The following is a 20,310-nucleotide window of genomic DNA, read 5'->3' on the forward strand; positions in this document are numbered from 1 at the left end:
TCTAAAGTTGCTGATGCCAAAGCGGTCAGGGATAATGTCATGTTGATAGATCATATGTTAATTGCTGTGGGAAAGATGATTTAAAGCAGTTTTAAATGTTACACTAATCATTAGAGCAGACTTAATTGTGTCTCTAAAACCTAGAGAAATGTTGGTGGTTGTCGATGAGGTGCAATTGGTGTATGCTATGTGTCATTAGCCTTGATATGACTCATCCCAAGTCACACAATACACAGGAGATGAATGTTGCCTCCAGTAATTACATGATCAGGCATCCCTTTATTTGAGCGATGGAGGGGAACACGGATGCTAATTTACCCGACAGTCAAGGCTACAGCTGGATATTTGTTTAGTGCGTGCGTGCGTGTAGTGCTATACTTGTGAGGACCAGAAGTCCTCACAAGAATAGTAAACCAAGGACAATTCGGATAACTGAGGACATTTTGCTGGTCCTCACTTATATAAAGGCTGTTTTAGGCTTAAGGGTTAGATTAAGGGCTAAAATTAGGGTTGGGTTAGGGAAAATACGATTTTGAATGGGAATCAATTGTTGGTCCCCAAAAAGTCCTCAAGTATACTGTAGTAATACCCCTCTGTTTGTGTGTAAGTGTGTGCGTTTCTCAGTTAATGACAGTTGATATTCTCAGTAGCCTGTGTACAACTGCATTGTTGGTTAAGGGCTTGTAAGTAAGCATTTCACAGTAAGGTCTAGTGTAGACCGGTTGTATTCGGCACATGTGACAAATAACATTTGATTTGATTTGATTTGACATGTTGCTACTGCTGTTTGTGTTGATGTCATTTAGACTCCTCTCTCTCATTAACCCTGAGATCTGTGACAGGCGGATTCCTCAGCCCCTCCAGCTCTTCCAGCATGGACCCCTGTTTTTGAGCATGAGGAGCACCCCTCTGTGGGCAGAAGGCCATGTCATAATGAATTTTATTAAATGTAACCAATGTAATGAGAAAAGACGTGCCCATCCCTGGCTCCTCTGCTCTAGGCCTCTCCATGTCCAACTCCATGTCACATCAGGTTTGTCCACTCTGTGGGAACGGAGGAGAAAAGGTCACTTACAGTGCCTTCAGAAAGTATTCATACCCCTTGACTTATTCCACATTTGGTTGTTTTACAGCCTGAATTCAAAATGGATTAAAGAGATTTTTTCTCACCCATCTACACACAATACCCCTTAATGACAAAGTGAAAACATGTTTATAGAATTGTAAGCAAATGTATTGAAAATGAAATACAGAAATATCTAATTTACTTAAGTATTCACACCCTGAGTCAATACTTACCATATAAGTCAAAACTGTAATTCAGCGACTCAGGAACATTCACTGTCTTCTTGGTAAGCAACTCCAGTGTAGATTTGGCCATGTGTTTTAGGTTATTGTCCTGCTGAAAGGTGAATTAATCTCCCAGTGTCTGGTGGAAAGCAGACTGAACCAGGTTTTCCACTAGGATTTAGCCTGTGCTTAGCTCCATTCTGTAAAAAAAAATATCCTGAAAAACTTCCCAGTCCTTAACAATTACAAGCATACCCATATCATAATGCAGCCACCACTATGCTTGAAAATATGGAGAGTGGTACTCAGTAATGTGTTGTATTGGATTTTCCCCAAACATAACATGTTGTATTCAGGACAAAAGTTTTTTGTCCTGTATTACTTTAGTGCCTCGTTGCAAATAGGATGCATGTTTTTGAATATTTTTATTCTGGAAAGGCTTCCTTCTTTTCACTCTTTCAATTAGGTTAGTATTGTGGAGTAACTACTATGTTGTTGATCCATCCCCAGTTTTCTCCTATCACATTCATTAAACTCTGTAACTGTTTTAAAGTCACCATTGGCCTCATGTTGAAATCCCTGAGTGGTTTCCTTCCTCTCCGACAACTGAATTAGGAAGGATGCCTGTATCTTTGTAGTGACTGGGTCTATTGATACACCATCCAAAGTGTAATTAATAACTTTACCATGCTCAACAGGATATTCAATGTTAGCCCTTCTTTGCGAGGTGTTGGAAAACCTCCCTGGTCTTTGTGGTTGAATCTGTGTTTAAAATTCACTGCTCGACTGAGGGATCTTACAGATATTTGTATGTGTGGGGTACAGAGATGAGGTAGTCATTCAAAAATCATGTTAAACACTATTATTGCACACAGTGAATCCATGCTACGTATTATGTGACTTGTTAAGCACATTTTTACTCGTGAACCTATTTGGGCGTGCTGTAAAAAAGGGGTTGAATACTTAACTCAAGACATTTCCTTTTTTTCCTTTTTGGTAAACATAATTCCACTTTGACGTTATTGGGTATTGTGTGTAGGCCAGTGCCAAAAAAATCTTAATTTAATCCATTTTAAATTATGTCTGTAACACAACAAAATGTGGAAAAAGCCAAGGAGTGTGAATACTTTTTGAAGGCACTATAGATCTGGAAAACAACATCTGCGATCACTGTTGGATATGAGCGATGTCTGTCTCTTTTTAATCTGCTTTCTGCAATTCAAAGAAATTAAATGAACTTCAACTAAATTAAGACCTGATAACTAACTGAAAGGATATGTGTTATTTGGAAAATCCTGTTTATTTGGGTTGTCTTGTACTCGTGTACCTCTGTCTGTTTCCCCTGTATCCCAGCCCCTCTCTACTCTCCCCTGGTATGGTTTGCTATGCTAAGCCTTACTGGCAGCAGTTCAGACAGATTATTGTCACTGTAATTGGCTATTCCAGGCTTGATTTGATATGAGCCTCTTGTCTGATCCGTACACCTCTTTACCGCACTAATGGAAAGACCCTCATCATATAGTTGGAGAAATCGTACATCTCACATTACCCTTGTCAGGAGTGCTGCTTTATCACAGTCTGAGCATGTGCGGTAGAGGGAGGATTGCATTAAACATAGAAAGAAGTCACAAGGGAGAATTTAGCCAAAGTGCTTGTGAAACTTGAACATGAAATATAAACTGTTGATTTATCAGAATAATGACTATTACCACACATGATCAGTAGTCACCTTGTTGAAATTCGTCTAGAGGTGTGTGTCTGAGAGGAACATAGGCATCAACTATTCCACTGTACTACTATTCCTACAGTCACAATACTGCTACCAGTCCTAACACTTACACTGCTAGTTTTTATTTCCTACTCCAGGTGTGAACTGACTGATGTTGCCAGACTAGCTGATACATTTACATTTTACATTTTAGTCATTTAGCAGACGCTCTTATCCAGAACGACTTACAGTTAGTGAGTGCATACATTTTCATACAGTTGTCTCCTTTGGCTTGATCCCAACAGCTGTGGTCAAGCTGACATGGCTATGTCTCTCCAGCTGCAGGTGCCTTATCCTCCACATTGAAGAGGAAATGTCATACTTCATGTACACTCATATCCTCCTATCTCCTGGAGCATCTGCTGTTGTCAGAGCAGGCAGATATGGACAGGAGATGGCTGGGCTCTACCATCCTTCACAATGCTCCTCTCTTTATCCATATAGAACAATCTGCAGCACAGGAGCTTCAACTAAGCCAACAAAACCACTGATTTAAAGAGTTATACTAAATACACCCTCTATATGCCCTTTTGTGACCACTTGATTTAGGCCTTGACTAGTTTGATTGAACCTACACTATAGTATATAAGCTATAGGGTATACTTTTAAGCACTTATGTATAATTCACTTGTTCATATTTCTTTAAGGAGATTTGTTTGATTTAGCAAGATGTATGTATTTCCCCCCTTTGCCCTCCCTCCATCACGCTTCTGTGATTTTTCAACACAGCCAGCCCTCCACCCCTGTGAATGAAGCATATTTCAGAGGCAGTGTTTGGTTCACTTCCCTCACCCCTCCAGCACTCCAGCCCTGACAAGACCTGACTGTATCAGTTTGTAGAGCCTTTTCACATTTCCTATTTCTCAGGCCTGCTGTCATGGCCCTGTCTGCCAGGCAGCAGTAAAGCGGGAAAGTGGGAACGAGAGAGTGGGAAAGTGAGTGGAAGAGCGGGATCTTCTCCATTTAAAGCCCAGCAGTGATTACACTGTCCATCAGCCGCCAGGACGACCTGCATCAGCCACAGGATTGATGTTTGACAGAATAATTAGGAAACTGTCTCTGGTTGTAATCACTGGAGCTCATCTTTGGGTAAAAGGACTTCCATTTGCTAACTCCCCCCACTTGTCCCCCCTCCGCTCCGCTCCCCAGCCCTGTCCTAGCCATCCACAGAGTGCTCTGGGAGGGAGAAAGTTGATAGAGTGGTACGGTGGGGTGGGTTGGTGTTTACGCAAGTGAAACTGGAAAGGCAAATAGAAGGGAATTGGGGGAGAAGTGAGTCAGAGAGCAGAGCAGTCATTGCCACTGGCAGCAGCTCATTAGAAGTAGAAGTGGGAGGGAGCTGAAGCAATTGGGGAGGGATGTTGGGGGAATAGAGGGAAGAAAAATAATGGCCGTCCAGTAGCACTACTAGCTGTGATTGGCTGGTCCCAGTAGTGGGAGAATACTCTTGGGATTCTGTTAGAGCGTTGTGAAGTGATTTGAGAAGTGGCCACTACACTACGCTGATTCTCCCCTGGCTTGTCTGGTATGGCTGATGATGAGCTCTTCATTAGGCTGGCCCCTACTGGACTGACCCATTAGGTCAAAGGGCAGTATCTGTTCCACCTGCCTAATACTCTAAATCCCCTGACTGCTCCTGTACTGACCAACAGACAGGGAACCAGGCTCCAGGTGAGGCCCTCCCCTCTCCTCTGGGCTTTACCCAGGGCAAGTTGTGGCCCTTACCTGCCAGAGAAGCAGGCTCCAGCTGAGCCTCTATCTCATTGACTGAGGTCTTTTTTCCTCCACCCCCCCCATCCCTCCCCTGGGATTTTGTCAACTCCTCTGACGCCAGGGTAGTGGGTTTGATCCCCGGGACCACCCATACGTAAAAATATATGCACACATGACTGTAAGTCACTTTGGATAAAAGCGTCTGCTAAATGGCTTATTATTATTATTATTATTATTATTATTATTATCCCTGTAATATCTAAGCAAACCCTTAATGGCTAATTGATATGCTGCAGCGTTCCACAGAGCAGCTTTAAAGCCTGCAGGTCTTAATGTCAGCCCAGGAGGAACTGGTCATCTCACTGAAAGACTGCATGCAGGGTGCCTAAGAAACAATCCCCCTCATCTTCAGAAGTCCAACCTGGTCTTTGGTCGGGTTTTGATGACACGTACAGGCAGAGACATGGAAGACATCATACAAGGGCTCCCATTGCCACAGAGAGGGCTGGGGAAAAAAATACTAACATCCTCAATCAGTGTATGTATCCGTGTCTGGCTTTTTGGAAATTAAATCTTGATTACACCCATCTGTTTCACCCTAGTTTCTGGTTTTCTGGCAGTTTAGCGTCCTGCTCCCCAGACTCGTCAGGACTGAGCGAGTGGAGGAGGGAGAGGGATTGCAATATGTGTATTCTATCAATTTCTAAATTACTCATTTAGCCAGAGCCGAGTCAAAGCGAAAAGTAGTCATTGCCTTTCAATAACTGCAGTGATTCAGTCATTCACTCAGATGAATAACAAATTAGTGTGTCTAAAAACGGTCTCTATTTTTAGAGCGAAGGCAGAGGGTGAAAGCGCCAAATCAAAATAACCCCCCAATCTATCAGGATTAAAGCTCTCCCAGGTTATTTCATCCCCACTAAATTGCCTCTCTCGCTAAACAGCATCAGAGAAGGGAATTACTCAGTTCCTCCTGGGACTTTCTCGCTCTCTCTGCTCTCTTATTGTTGCTCTAAAGAGTACAAATGCCTTCTCTAGGGTGCTTATGGGTCACTTCTGCCCTTTTTAGTGCTGTTAAGGTATTTCAGGATGACATTGCATTGTGAGGAAATTGCACTGTTCTGTTTGCCAGTTTTACACTCCTACAGAAAATCTCACAATATCAAGGTCCAGGCATTGTTAACGATGAGTGTGTTATTGTTAACTATGGGTGTGGCATTGTTAACGAGTGTGTGTGCTTAATTGGTGGTTACATTATTTCAAAGACTGTGTGGGTGCAAGGCTGAATAGTCTGTTGGTTATGTTGGTCATTTATCCAGACCTGTTTGTCCACTCACTGATTTTAACTGTCTCTGGCTCATAGGCATGCCTGCCTGTCAGCTTCAGTGCTGTGCGTTAACAACGCCCAGTTGTTTACCCATTAGCAAATGCACCTCACTAAAGAAGAGCGGTGTGTCTATGCAAACAGGGTGACAAAAAGAAGTTGGAGATGATTTGCCTTGCAAAACCACCCAGCTGCCCTTTAGATGGCTCATTGGCTCCCATGATCAGGTGCAATCTGAACTGGAATCATTTGGATAATTGACCTTCTGTGTGAATACATTAGAATAAATTAATTTTGATTGGCCATGTAGCATTATGAAGAAAGTAGGAATGTTAGTCTTTTATATTCAGCGCTGGTTTGTTGTGCTAGGTCTCGGAGGTGATTATGTATGCAATTCCTGCTATTATGCATTCTTTCAATTTAATAAAGTAATTCTCGCTCAGAGTAGAGCAGAGCACCACTGTGCTGGCTGAACTCTGCAATGATTGAAAGGTGAAATATCTAAGGATTGTGTATAGTAATCACTGTTCATGTTTTAGAATGTCAGTGCCTGTACAAGTGTGCGTGTGTCTGAGAGAGTGTAAGGGCAGTGTTTCCCTTAAGATTTTTTTCAGCAGTGGTGGCAAAGTTAGGTTGCTGTGGAAGTGGGTGTGGCCAATGGTGTGGTTTTAGAGGACCTCTTGGTCGCAGAGACAAAATGTTGCTGTTTTAAAGCTATTTCCTGCAATTCTACACATTTTGCCATGGAGCTGAGAGAAAGTGTACTCCATTATCTTTACTACATACTTTATATATGTTGTTGTAGATATCTGTCATTTAAGTTTACACTGAACACTTTTACCATCCCAAAAAGTATATACAGTGAGCTCCAAAAGGATTGGGACATTGACAATTTTGTTGTTTTGGCTCTGTACTCCAGCAAATGTTACAATAAAGTGCAGACTGTCAGCTTTAATTTGAGGGTATTTTCATCCATATCGGGTGAATTGTTTAGAAATGACAGAACTTTTTGTACATAGTGGCCCCCTTTTTAGGGGACCAAAAGTATTAGGAAATATTCACTTATACACTGAGTGTACAAAACATTAGGAACAGCTACTCTTTCCATGACATGGACTGACCAGGTGAATCCAGGTGAAAGATATGATCCCTTATTGATGTCACCTGTTAAATCCACTTCAACAGTGTAGATGAAGGGGAGGAGACAGGTTTTTAAGCCTTGAGACAATTGAGACTTGGCTTGTGTATGTGTGCCGTTCAGAGAATGAATGGACAAGACAAAAGATTGAAGTGCCTTTAAACAGGGTCTGGTAGTAGGTGCGAGGCACACGGGCTTGAGTTTGTCAAGAACTGCAACGCTACTGTGTTTTTCACGCTCAGCAGTTTCATGTGTGTATCAAGAATGGTCCACCACCCAAAGGACATCCTTTGTCAAGGGCCAGCATCCCTGTGGAATGCTGTTGACACCTTGTAGAATCCGTGACCCAATTAATTGAGGCTGGTCTGAGGGAAAAAGGGGGTGCAACTCAATATTAGGAAGGTGTTCATAATGTTTTGTACACTCCATGTATGTATTAAATTAGTAAAAAGTATTTGGTTCCATATTCCTAGCACGCAATGACTACATCAAGCTTGTGACTGTACACATTTCTAGGATGCATTTGTTTGTTTTGGTTGTGTTTCAGATTATTTTGTGCCCAATAAAAATCAATGGATGCTACCATGATTATGGATAATCCTGAATGAATCATGAATAATGATGAGTGAAGAAGTTAGGCATAAATATCATACTCCCCCCAAAATGCTAACCTCCCCTGTTATTGTAATGGTGAGAGGTTAGCATGTCTTGGTAGCAAGTGTTTACAAATACACTGCTCAAAAAAATTAAGGGAACACTTAAACAACACAATGTAACTCCAAGTCAATCACACTTCTGTGAAATCAAACTGTCCACTTAGGAAGCAACACTGATTTACAATAAATGTCACATGCTGTTGTGCAAATGGAATAGAGAACAGGTGGAAATTATAGGCAATTAGCAAGACACCCCCAATAAAGGACTGGTTTTGCAGATGGTGACCACAGACCACTTCTCAGTTCCTATGCTTCCTGGCTGATGTTTTGGTCACTTTTGAATGCTGGCGGTGCTTTCACTCTAGTGGTAGCATGAGACGGAGTCTACAACCCACACAAGTGGCTCAGGTAGTGCAGCTCATCCAGGATGGCACATCAATGCGAGCTGTGGCAAGAAGGTTTGCTGTGTCTGTCAGCGTAGTGTCCAGAGCATGGAGGCGCTACCAGGAGACAGGCCAGTACATCAGGAGATGTGGAGGAGGCCGTAGGAGGGCAACAACCCAGCAGCAGGACCGCTACCTCCGCCTTTGTGCAAGGAGGAGCAGGAGGAGCACTGCCAGAGCCCTGCAAAATGACCTCCAGCAGGCCACAAATGTGCATGTGTCTGCTCAAACGGTCAGAAACAGAATCCATGAGGGTGGTATGAGGGCCCGACGTCCACAGGTGGGGGTTGTGCTTACAGCCCAACACCGTGCAGTGCGTTTGGCATTTGCCAGGGAACACCAAGATTGGCAAATTCGCCACTGGCGCCCTGTGCTCTTCACAGATGAAAGCAGGTTCACACTGAGCACGTGACAGACGTGAAAAAGTGTCTGGAGACGCCGTGGAGCACGTTCTGCTGCCTGCAACATCCTCCAGCATGACCGGTTTGGCGGTGGGTCAGTCATGGTGTGGGGTGGCATTTATTTGGGGGGCCGCACAGCCCTCCATGTGCTCGCCAGAAGTAGCCTGACTGCCATTAGGTACCGAGATGAGATCCTCAGACCCCTTGTGAGACCATATGCTGGTGCGGTTGGCCCTGGGTTCCTCCTAATGTAAGACAATGCTAGACCTCATGTGGCTGGATTGTGTCAGCAGTTCCTGCAAGAGGAAGGCATTGATGCTATGGACTGGCCCGCCCGTTCCCCAGACCTGAATCCCCATCTGGGATCATGTCTCGCTCCATCCACCAACGCCACGTTACACCACAGACTGTCCAGGAGTTGGCGGATGCTTTAGTCCAGGTCTGGGAGGAGATGCCCTCAGGAGACCATCCGCCACCTCATCAGGAGCATGCCCAGGCGTTGTAGGGAGGTCATACAGGCACGTGGAGGCCACACACACTACTGAGCCTCATTTTGACTTGTTTTAAGGACATTACATCAAAGTTGGATCAGCCTGTAGTGTGGTTTTCCACTTTAATTTTGAGGGTGACTCCAAATCCAGACCTCCATGGGTTGATACATTTGATTTCCATTGATCATTTTTGTGTGATTTTGTTGTCAGCAAATTCAACTATGTAAAGAAAAAAGTATTTAATAAGATTATTTAATTCATTCAGATCTAGGATGTGTTATTTTAGTGTTCCCTTTATTTTTTTGAGCAGTGTATATTATTTTCTTATTTACAATAAAAATGACTCCAAAATGACACAGTGCATTATTTACCATTAATTTCTATTGAGCACATAATAATCTGAAACACAACCAAAACAAACAGCAAATGCATCCAATACATTTGTAGTCACAAGCTTGATGTAGTCATTGCGTGCTAAGAATATGGGACCAAATACTTAACATTTGACTACTTTAATATACCATTTTGTACAAAAAGTGCTGTAATTTCTAAACTGTTCACCCGATATGGATGAAAACTTTAACCTCATAGTCATTATATTATTTATTGTCTTGTCTTATCTTGTGAGGTAGACATTCAAAAAATCATGTTAAAAACTATTATTGCACACAGAGTCCATGCAACTTATTATGTGACTTGTTAAGTACATTTTTACTCCTGAACTTATTTAGGCGTGCCATAACAAAGGGCTTGAATACTTATTGACTCAAGACATTTCTGCTTTTCATTTTTTATTAACTTGTAAACATTTTGAAAAACATAATTCCACTTTGACGTTATAGGGTATTGTGTGTAGGCCAGTGACAAAAAAATCTAAATCTAAACCATTTAAAATTCAGGCTGTAACACAACTGCTAAATACAGGGGAAACACTGAAGGGATATGGATGTGTGTATGTGTGTGGCTGTCTGTTTTTTCCCTTTCCAGTCTAATCTTAACAGTGCTGACACCCTACCCTCGTACAGTAATGCTTTGAATGGAGCAATAGCAATACTGTGTGTGTATATATGTACACGTGGCCCTGCATATCTCTGTTGTCCGCTTCTCATCCCTCAATGATTGACAGCCGTTAACCCTTGGTGGAAGGGTCTGCCTGTCAGCGGTGAGATGCCGCCGTCTCGGGATGAATAATATGCCTGCTTTACAGTGTCCGCCTTTGTCAAATCTAATGCACAGTATCATGGCACCTCTATCGTGTGTGTGTGTGAGAGAGAATATGCACAAAATCCTGAGGTGAGCAGCAGGAAATGAGTTCTACATCCCTGACTGACATCTGACAACGTCCCCTGCCAGGACTGGTCTCTGTTCTCCTTTCTCTCGCTCCTGTGCCGTCTGCTTGCTGCCAGTCTCCATCTATCATTGTCTTGTCTTTCATCTCATCCCCCTGTTGCCCCGTCCTGACCCTTTTTCGGTGAAGATTTGACCTCAGATGTGTTGTCCCACTTATTCTCTTCTCATATTTGGCTAATATTATCCCTTTTTGCACTTTCACTCTAGATTGCTTGCATTCTCCTTCTTCAGGACATATTGACAGTGGATCTATTCCCCATGAAACCATTTACATTTCTAACTCTCCAGCCTGGATAACTGATGCTAAATTGGACTTTGGGTTTAGAGCCATTTGGTGTTGACTTTTTTCTGTCCTCCCATCTGATTAAAAAACTATGGGTGGCAAAACGCTGAGGGACTTGAAAGAGTCCAGGGCCGTTCGACAGACGGCACCATCCGATATGCCCACCGCCTCTGTGCTATAACCGCCACTTCAATCCCTACAACAAAGAAAATATCCAACGCAGCGCCATCTCCATGACAAAGGGATAGGTGAAGTGCACTTCAGTCTGCTACAAAGTCAGGTTCCAAACTCGATGAGGCCCCCAGGGGCCCTTGTGCGTGACCTCCGAGCACCAAGTGCATTCTTTTGGCTGCTGATGGGCCTGGTAGCATTGGGAGAATATGAATGATGTGGCCTGGGGAAGGGCAGTGTGATGGTAGAAAGATCAGAGGCTGGGGTTGTGATGGTAGAAAGATCAGAGGCTGGGGTTGTGATGGTGCAGTCAGGGTGGGATAGATGGGGGTGCAGAAGTACAAATTGGAATTGGTTTATTTGTTTGGTCTAACGCTGCTTGAATATCTTAATGAGACACGCCAATGTCATCAGGAGACCACTTTATCCCTGGTCTCTTCCCTGTATATCAGTCATGCATAACGGATGCCTGTCTACATTAAACGGCCCTATTGTGTCAACAGATTAAATGCCATTGTTAATGCTGTGCTTTACATTTACCTTCCCCATGATGTCTATCCTCTACCAGGACCTTCAGAAATCTGTCAATTGTCTGTATACTTTAGACTGGTAGAGCACTTGGTAGGTTAGTGTCATAAAGTACATTACTCATTGATTCTGAAGGATTCAACATTCGATAAGTAAAGACAAATATGAATGTAAGGTTTTATAACCTACAACGCATTTTGAGTGCGTGTGTATGCTTGAGTGTATTGGTGCGTGTTTAAACCTGTGGTTAAAGTGTGTGTGTTTTTCTTACTGTACTGTCCTCCTTAAGGTGTATGTAACTGTAATTTGACAGCCAAACTCCATTCAAAAATCAAACCAGTGTCAGGGATAGGCTTCAATAAACCTCCAGTGTTTGATGAAACGGAGTGAAACTGAAACGTACAAAAAAATGAAATTACTAATACAGCTTAGCCTAATAAATAAATGCACAATATACCTGATAGTTATAGCCACAGTGTACAATACAATGCTTAGCCAATAATTAACACATACATTTTCTGCATTCAAAAAAACACAATCTTTGTAGCTGCTTTGAGTTTGCCATATTGACGAGCGTATGGAAAACAGAACTAGTGTCTGAGTGAAAGGACGGCCTTACTTATTGGGGGATTGGTTCGCCGAGAGCCTGCTGTCACCGCTTACAACCCCCCAGCTCGGTCACAAGAGCGAGACCTTGAGCAGGAAATGACCGGCTCCAGTATCAATTCACAAGGACACTGCTGTCCCCCCATCCACCCCATCCACCCCCTTTACCTTCCCTTCCATTCTCCACCTTCGCCTCTCCTGGCTCGCCGCAAACTCATTTCTGCCTTGATTGGTTTCTTTTCTTCAGCGGAGAGAGGAGAAGCGTGCTGGCTGTGCCTAGACAAGTTCCAAGCCATTCACGTGGCAGCGGGGCCTGAGGAACAGAAGGACATGTCAGGACTCAACAAACGTGTTGACGTTCATACTTCTTGGTATCTAGTGAAGACAAATGCAATGCAATGAATGGTTTCCAGCATATGACATATTGACAGTCACCTTCCCTGGAAAGTGCTTGGTTATTCCAGGAAAAGGAATGGATTTGGAAGAAATTAGAGAACGGTACTGTACAGAATCATATAACTTCTTCTACAGCTATTTTTATAGCTACAGTTTCCATACTTTTACATATGCAAATATCTTCCAAATGGCATTTGCACGCACATTTGTTTATCTAAAGTTTTACTCAGAGGGACAGTGTTTGCCGTAAATATGCAGTTAACCCTGTAAAAGATGCAGTAAAGCCATCTTTCCCTGTGTCGGAAGAGACGTCCCCTGTCCATCGATCAAGAAGGCAGTTGTCAGTCGCAGAGGGTTTCTTAACATGAAGTGAAACTTCAGATGGTGTTGTCAAGATGTCTGTATTTGTGAGCAGGCTTCTTTGACATAATGCTCCATCTCTTTCACTTTGGGCGAGGAGGAGCTGTCATGCTTCAACAGGCTAGATAATTATTTCCCTCTTATCCCCCTTCGCCAGGCCCAATCCCAGCCTTCAATAGGAGCCACGACCTCGCCGCCCCTCTCCCTCTCTCCATCTCTCCCTTTCTCCATCTCTCCCTTTCTCCTTCTCTCTCTCTCCATCTCCCCAGCGCCAGAGGAGTAGCACACCACAGGGAATGGATTTGCAGGGAGAAAAACAGCCCTTAGATTTGATAAGATGGTGCCTAAATAGAAAGCCAGAAGGATACAAAGAAGAACTACATCAAATGAACTGTCTTATCGTCCAGGCCAAATTGCCTGTTTGTTGCACTAAACACACATGTACATATGACATTTAATATGCAGGCTGTGTATGTGTGTTGTATGCCTGACCATGTATGTGTTGTGACCTCAGAAGCGACAGTCATTTTGTGAAGTGGGTTCAATCTTTTATGTGTTTTTGGGTAGCTCCATTTCTGCTTTATATGGTGATGGCTTCCCCTAGTCCTCCAATAGGCTAAGTGGAGCTTCCAAACTATTGTGCTCACCTATCAAATCCTTATATTCAGAATCCTCTCTGTTAACACTATAGTGGTGTAGAAGGACGTGGGGACCTAAATAGAACTGGGCCCCATCCCACAGCTGAAAACTTCTCATTGAAGATGGATGATTAGTGCCTATAGGCCCTGTCTTAATTTGGAAAGGCTGCATATTAACCTTTAACCGCTAGGCTGGGCAATGCAGCCCTGTGGAGGAGCAGGAATAAACAGGCCAGGACCTGCAGGCCTGTCAGAGGAGGCTGCTAACACCAGATAAAGCAGAACAATGCCCTTAATAGGCCACAGAGAGACCAAGGATTTCCAGACATTTCTGCACAATTTGCTAGGTTGTAACAAAGGGAGAGATGCGTTTCCTCTGACAGATTAGCAGTGGTCAACAGTGGTACGTACTCTGCTATTAGTGTGACGCACAATGCTAAATGTGTGTAGGAGTGATAATTCAGCAGTACACACTCACTACAGGGATCCCGGCAGCAGCCAGAGAAAATACAATGCTGGTTGGTTATAATGAACAGAGGGAAATACATTTTTAGGTGGTGACAGGTCTATAGGGGAGAATATTATGGTTTCTCCTCATGTCCATTTTGTAGGTATCAAATGGGTTGTATTTTGGCTGGACAAATTGACTTGTGGTATTATAATGTGTGTTTACCACTATTACCTGTCAGTGATGGTAATAATGACATTCAACCTCTGTGTTAAACATTAGGCATAAAATATACATGTGTTTTATCAAATGCATTGACACTCTGGGGATATTACAGTTCCTCTGTCTGTCAGCATAGTCTTCCAGGCTACTTTTCATCCTGTTTTAAATGCAGTTAGCATTCTGGATAATGGAGTCTGAAAAGCATGTTTCTCCCGTGAAGCCCTTTCCCAGTTGTGAAAGAGCCTTGACAGGGTATTGGAACGGCGGCTGTTATAATCCTGTTATGTGCAATTTTTATCATTCAATGGACCAGGTAGAACTCCACATACGTTAAAGGCACAAAGGTTCTCAAAGGATCCTGGTACAATATACTTTATTCCTTTCTGCTCTGCTCCAAATAAATAAATAACCTATTTTTATCCAAGCTCAAATGATGATGTTTCCAAAGAGGCTACTGTATCACAGGGGTAATCAGAGAATAGTACAATGTACTCTGATCTTAGAGGTCTGGGAAGTATTGAATTGCGTCAGAATGGATTTGAATTGATCTTTAGTGTGAGTTTTAGTCTGCGCTGGAATCGTCTGGATCACATGTAAAATTGACTTTTGATTGAAAGCAATTGAACTAAAGGGATTGACCCTAACTTTTCCTCTAATTCCTTTCTGACATTAATCAGTGTGACATTTAAAGGCCCATGTCTCTAGTGGCGATAATCTGTGGTTCAATTGCAGCTCCTAGTCTCTTAAGCCATCAGTACAGTATATAGGCCTAGCCAATATGTAGTGCACATTCGGGTGCAAAATGGCTGCCGTGCATCACATCATTGGTGGTGGATGTCACGTTACCCCCTCACAGTATAAAGCTCATTGAAGCTTGATGTGAATAAACATATTGACAAAAGAGCTTTCTGAATGTGGTATTGTATTATCTTCATCCAGTTCATGGACACTGAGAATATCAGGAGCTTAGCAGTGTGTTTTAGACTTAAGTGCTCATGGTGGTGCTGTGTGACTGCAGGTGGTCATGTGTGCCTACCTAGTGTATCGACTCTGTAACCCACAGCATTGCTTTTCAGCTGTCTATTCTACCTCTGTGGTTAGTATCTGAGGGAGTCATAGTGTTCTGGATTTGTGTTTCATTGTTACTTCACTCTCAGTACGACAGTGTTTTTTTTTACAGTTTTTTAGCCCACTGTCGGGGTTCTGAGATGTTTTGTGTGTAGACTAACAATAGATGTTTTGTTTGCAATCTCAACATTGGAATCAAGCTTGTGATGACACTTAGCCTAACGTCTCAAATCTTTCTGTTGCAACCGTAAAATATCCAGTGTGGCAAAAGTTGATCCCCTTTACCTGGGTTGGGGGGCTGGGAGTCTTTTTTCCGCATTTTGAATTACGAAACTCCACTGAGGTAAAGCCAACTATGCTTCATCCATATTTCTATAAAATCATTTTACTTGCATGCTAGCATACATAAATCATGTCTGATGTATCATTAATATACATAGATGTCAATAGGAGATGCATGAATGGAAAAAATATGGTGCTACTCAATAGAGACGGGATTGAAAAATGTACTGCTGATAGCAACAGAATAGGGCTTGTTGTACTGGACTCCAGAACCAGCGTCTTGATCTCTATTGCCTCCCAGTGGTGAGGAGACAGAATATCAGGACATTCACCAGTTTGTCGATGGATTGTTACCCAAGCAACCCTGAATTGTGGCCTGTCAATCAGCCCCTAGCGCTCATGGGAAACTTAAATCGCTCTGTGTGTTGCCAGGAACAGACAAAACCAGAGGGTGAAGGAAAGATTATGTGAGATGTGCTTGTCTTACTGAACAGGATTTCTATTGAGTTGTATTGTCCACAGGTGTTGTTACTGTAAACCACACTGGGGAGCCACCACAGTGGTCCACCAGTCAGATCATGGGCATTGATTAGGCTTGCTTGAGTGGCATTTTATAAGGTTATATGAGTGTAATATGTATGTTGATACATAGATATACCCTTCCCAATGTGGTGTCCTCAGAGTATAGCTAGATCATCTAATGATCTACAGGGAGAGATCAATGGCAGGGCTAAGGAGTATTGACAGATCTCACCACCAGAAGCTACAGTGTCCCCACTGACCGTCGATCTCTGTCTATTTTTCTGTCTGTCTGTCCGTCTATCTATCTCTCTCCCTCTTTCTCTCTCTCTTACTAGCTTGCTGTATCTCTTCCTTTCTAGTGCTATCTCCATCTCCTCTTTCTGTCTCTCTCTCCCTCCTTCTCTGTGATTGTGTCTGAATGTAATGCTGTAACTGGGTAGAAGCAGTATTAAACCAGTCTATGCCTGGAGCGAGAGCTATCCAGGGCCAAGGGGAACACACTCACGCCCCCAGGCTGTGGAGATAACATCAACCTTTAGAAAGGTACACTCAGACCCTGCTTCAGATCTCACCTAGCAGGATGTAATGCAGACAGTGGAACTGGTTTATATAACTAATGAGGCTGTCTTTCACACACCAGCTCTCTCACTTACTCTGCCTCTCACGCACTGTAGGCTGAATGTTATGTGGAGAACCAATATTTTCACTGTGTGTGTGCGTGCGTGGCTGTGCGTGCGCGTGTCTTTGTGACATGGCTGTCCCTGTGTTATTGGTTATGGCGCTGTGTCTCTAATAGTGTGGTATCAGTCACAGATGACAGTAATGAACAACACAGCCACCTGAGGACTGCTTCTCCTTGGAGAATAACAGCTGCTCCGCATTAAAATGGCTGTCTGATGCACACACACACATACGCAGTGTAGTCAAAGAGGACATATACAATGGCGAAGATACAATGTTCGCTGCCTTGAATGCATGAATAACACACTCAACAAACGACAATGGAATTCTTTGTCAGTCTGTACACATTACACTCATAAGAGGGGTTACTATGGCAAACAGTCGTGCTCTTTTTTGTTACACACGCAGATCTCTAGATTTCAACGATGTGGCCCTAAGAGATTGAAAGGCCTGTTGCCCTTAGTGCAGTCTATTGTATAAAGTATCAAGGCTGTCCCTAATATCTCTTTACATGCCCCTGATCCTGTTTCTCTGTGCTGGTTACCACACACACACGGTTCTCACACACACACCGTTCTCGCTCTCTCACACACACACCCACACACCGTTCACACACGGCGGCGTTTACAGATTAGCAGAGATTATAAACAAACATGCAGGATTAATCCTGTCTACTCACACTCAACTTTCCACACAACTGCCTTGGGTAATTACTGTATTATGTGTTAGTGTAATCACCCTGCCTCGCCAGACATCACACAGTCTGTCCTGAGTTTTACTGTTTTATGCTTTGCGCGCCCTCTCACATTATTGTATCAATTTTGGTACATCAATATCTGCAAGACTGATTATAGGGGTCTGTACAGCTTAGGATAACATAGTATAGTACTGTATGAATCTGAATGTTCCCTCCCGTAGTACTACATTAACCCTTTCCTGTTCTCTGTGCCACAGGTGGAAGCCATCCTGGTGAACATCTTCGGGGGCATTGTCAACTGTGCCGTCATTGCCAACGGCATCACCAAGGCTTGCCGTGAGCTGGAGCTCAAAGTGCCTCTGGTTGTCAGGCTGGAAGGTGGGTACAGTACAGGTGGTGCTACAACCACAACTCTACACCCTACCTACGTACTGTTTGACTGTTCTACACACTACCACCTAGTAGCTCTATCTGTACTCAACTCCATATTTCCTTCAGTACTCCAGACCTCTACGTGGTCCTCTGTAGCTCAGCTGGTAGAGCACGGCGCTTGTAACGCCAAGGTAGTGGGTTCGATCCCCGGGACCACCCATACACAAAAATGTATGCACGCATGACTGTAAGTCGCTTTGGATAAAAGCGTCTGCTAAATGGCTTATTATTATTATTATTATTATTATTATTATTACTCCACTCTTGTGTCACATGCATCACTTCCTGCATTTCTTGCACCTTAGTACTTTCTATGAACTGTCTGTGTTATTTCACACAGGTCTCATTCTCTCAAGCTTATTCTTGAATTCGGTGCGGTAAGCTACTCCCATTTTGAGTAAGTTATTTTAGATGACAGTCCAGTGTGGTCCTCTTACTGGCGAGGAAGACGAGCAATTTCTTACGTGTGTAACGTTCAGCACAGCTTGTTAGCGACGAAGACAAGAATAACAATTGAGAAGGCGCTGATTGGGTCACCTCTCACCTGCATATGCTAATAAGGCGGCATTGCCGTGCGTTACGGTGTGTCGCCTTGACTCCTGGGCGCGGCAGCGGGACCCAGCTGGTCATTAGGATAATTGGCAGGAAACAGCTGACTGGCCTTGTCCAGAGAAAGAGCAGGGGACTCTCTCCATTAGCTCACAACACTCCATTTGTCCCTCGCATCCCCAGGCTTTTTAGGTCAGCACTACTGTTTCTGGGACATAACCATGCCGGTTACAATAAGGCACATCTACAAATACTGTATGGGCAGTTTAGCATTCTTTTAAATGAGGAAAGGACCGACTATGTGTATGTATCGGCCATGCTAGAATGTCAACAAATACAGGTTGCCTTTTGTTTTGATGGAAATCTAGTAACTAGTGACAGTTACGATACAAACCCAGCTTTCTTTTGTTGGACACGGTGCTAAGAGGCAAGTTTATTGTGTTAAAGGTGAACTGCACTCTCCTATTCCGCATGTGTTTCTTCCAGTGCTCAGTAAGAAATGCAGCGGCCATTACTGAAGCCCCAACGAAAATTGTCTTTGGGGTGTGGTTTAATGTGGGTGTTTCTTGGGTGTGTCTTTGCCGTTCAATCACAACAAACAAACAAGGGCAGTAGTGAGTAACTTAGTGACATTGAGGGAAGCTAAGCTAGCTCTGCTAAGGAGAGAAGTTTTGAAGTTGAACTTCTCCCCTCACTGACTCACCATCTCAAGATGATCTGCTAATTCAGTTCTTCTGTATGTGTAGTCTAAAGCCTGCGCTGACCTTGTTTAGCCAGCCTGACAGCAGCTAGCTAGCATTGCTTGGGGATAGCTTCAGCTGGCTAGCCTATCTAGCTAGCTGATATTTAGCATGGACTGTCTTCAGTCAGGTCAGCTATCAACACAATATTCTATAACTGGCTAGTTTTGTCTCGTCTCTGCTTATGTCCGCTGTTAGATATTTCCCGGGGGCCAAATCCCAGAATGAATAGCCCTACAGGTATAGGCTACATGTGGACATTGCACAAACATTATCGCCCAGCTTGAGTGTAGATACATTTATCAACAAACAATCGGTGGGTGTGTTTGTGTTACAAAGACAAAGAAATGTCTGCTGTAAATAGGCTATCATATTGATTTGCTTATAAAGACAGTATGCCTACACTTTACCTAGCAAATGAAAATAAGTTGTGTGTAGAGTACAACCACAGATAGAACAAGGAACATAAAGATCTTTGGTAGAACTTCATCTGTCCAATAATTAGCATTCTTTTCTATTTCTATGGTCTATTTTAATGATTTGGCTGTCTAACCACACGCTGACATGCACAGCTCTCCGGGTGAGGTTCTGTCTTCAAGTCTCCAGTGGTTGATGAAGTCCTTTCAATCTATGTAATGTATTACAGGTTATGGACAGGTGCAGTCAGGTGGCAGGAGGCATGGAGTGCATGACACTCCAATACCTTGACTTTGTTGTCCTTAAGCCATTTTGCCACAACTTTGGAAGTATGCTTGGGGTCATTGTCTTGAGATGTTGCTTCAATATATCCACCAAATTTTCCTTCCTCATGATGCCATCTATTTTGTGAAGTGCACCAGTCCCTCCTGCAGCAAAGCACCCCCACAGCATGATGCTGCCATCCCCGTGCTTCACGGTTGGGATGGTGTCCTTTTTCCTCCAAACATAACAATGGTCATTATGGCAAAACTGTTATATTTTTGTTTCATCAGACCAGAGGACATTTCTCCAAAAAGTATGATCTTTGTCCCCATGTGCAGTTGCAAACCGTAGTCTGGCTTTTCTATGGCGGTTTTGGAGAAGTGGCTTCTTCCTTGCTGTGTGGCCTTTCAGGTTATGTCGATATAGGACTCG

At 43.3% G+C, this 20,310-nt stretch overlaps 1 protein-coding gene across 1 annotated transcript in view; it reads left to right on the forward strand.

The window, feature by feature from the left end:
* LOC123492028 (succinate--CoA ligase [GDP-forming] subunit beta, mitochondrial-like) overlaps positions 1-20,310 on the forward strand; it is a 147,929-nt gene that overhangs the window by 110,114 nt on the left and 17,505 nt on the right. The window contains exon 10 of the mRNA XM_045223669.1: positions 17,734-17,854. Within this exon, the coding sequence (XP_045079604.1) occupies positions 17,734-17,854 (121 nt within the window). The remainder of the gene's footprint in view (positions 1-17,733; positions 17,855-20,310) is intronic.

Source organism: Coregonus clupeaformis, chromosome 12 (genome assembly GCF_020615455.1).
Source record: "Coregonus clupeaformis isolate EN_2021a chromosome 12, ASM2061545v1, whole genome shotgun sequence".
NCBI lineage: Eukaryota > Metazoa > Chordata > Actinopteri > Salmoniformes > Salmonidae > Coregonus > Coregonus clupeaformis.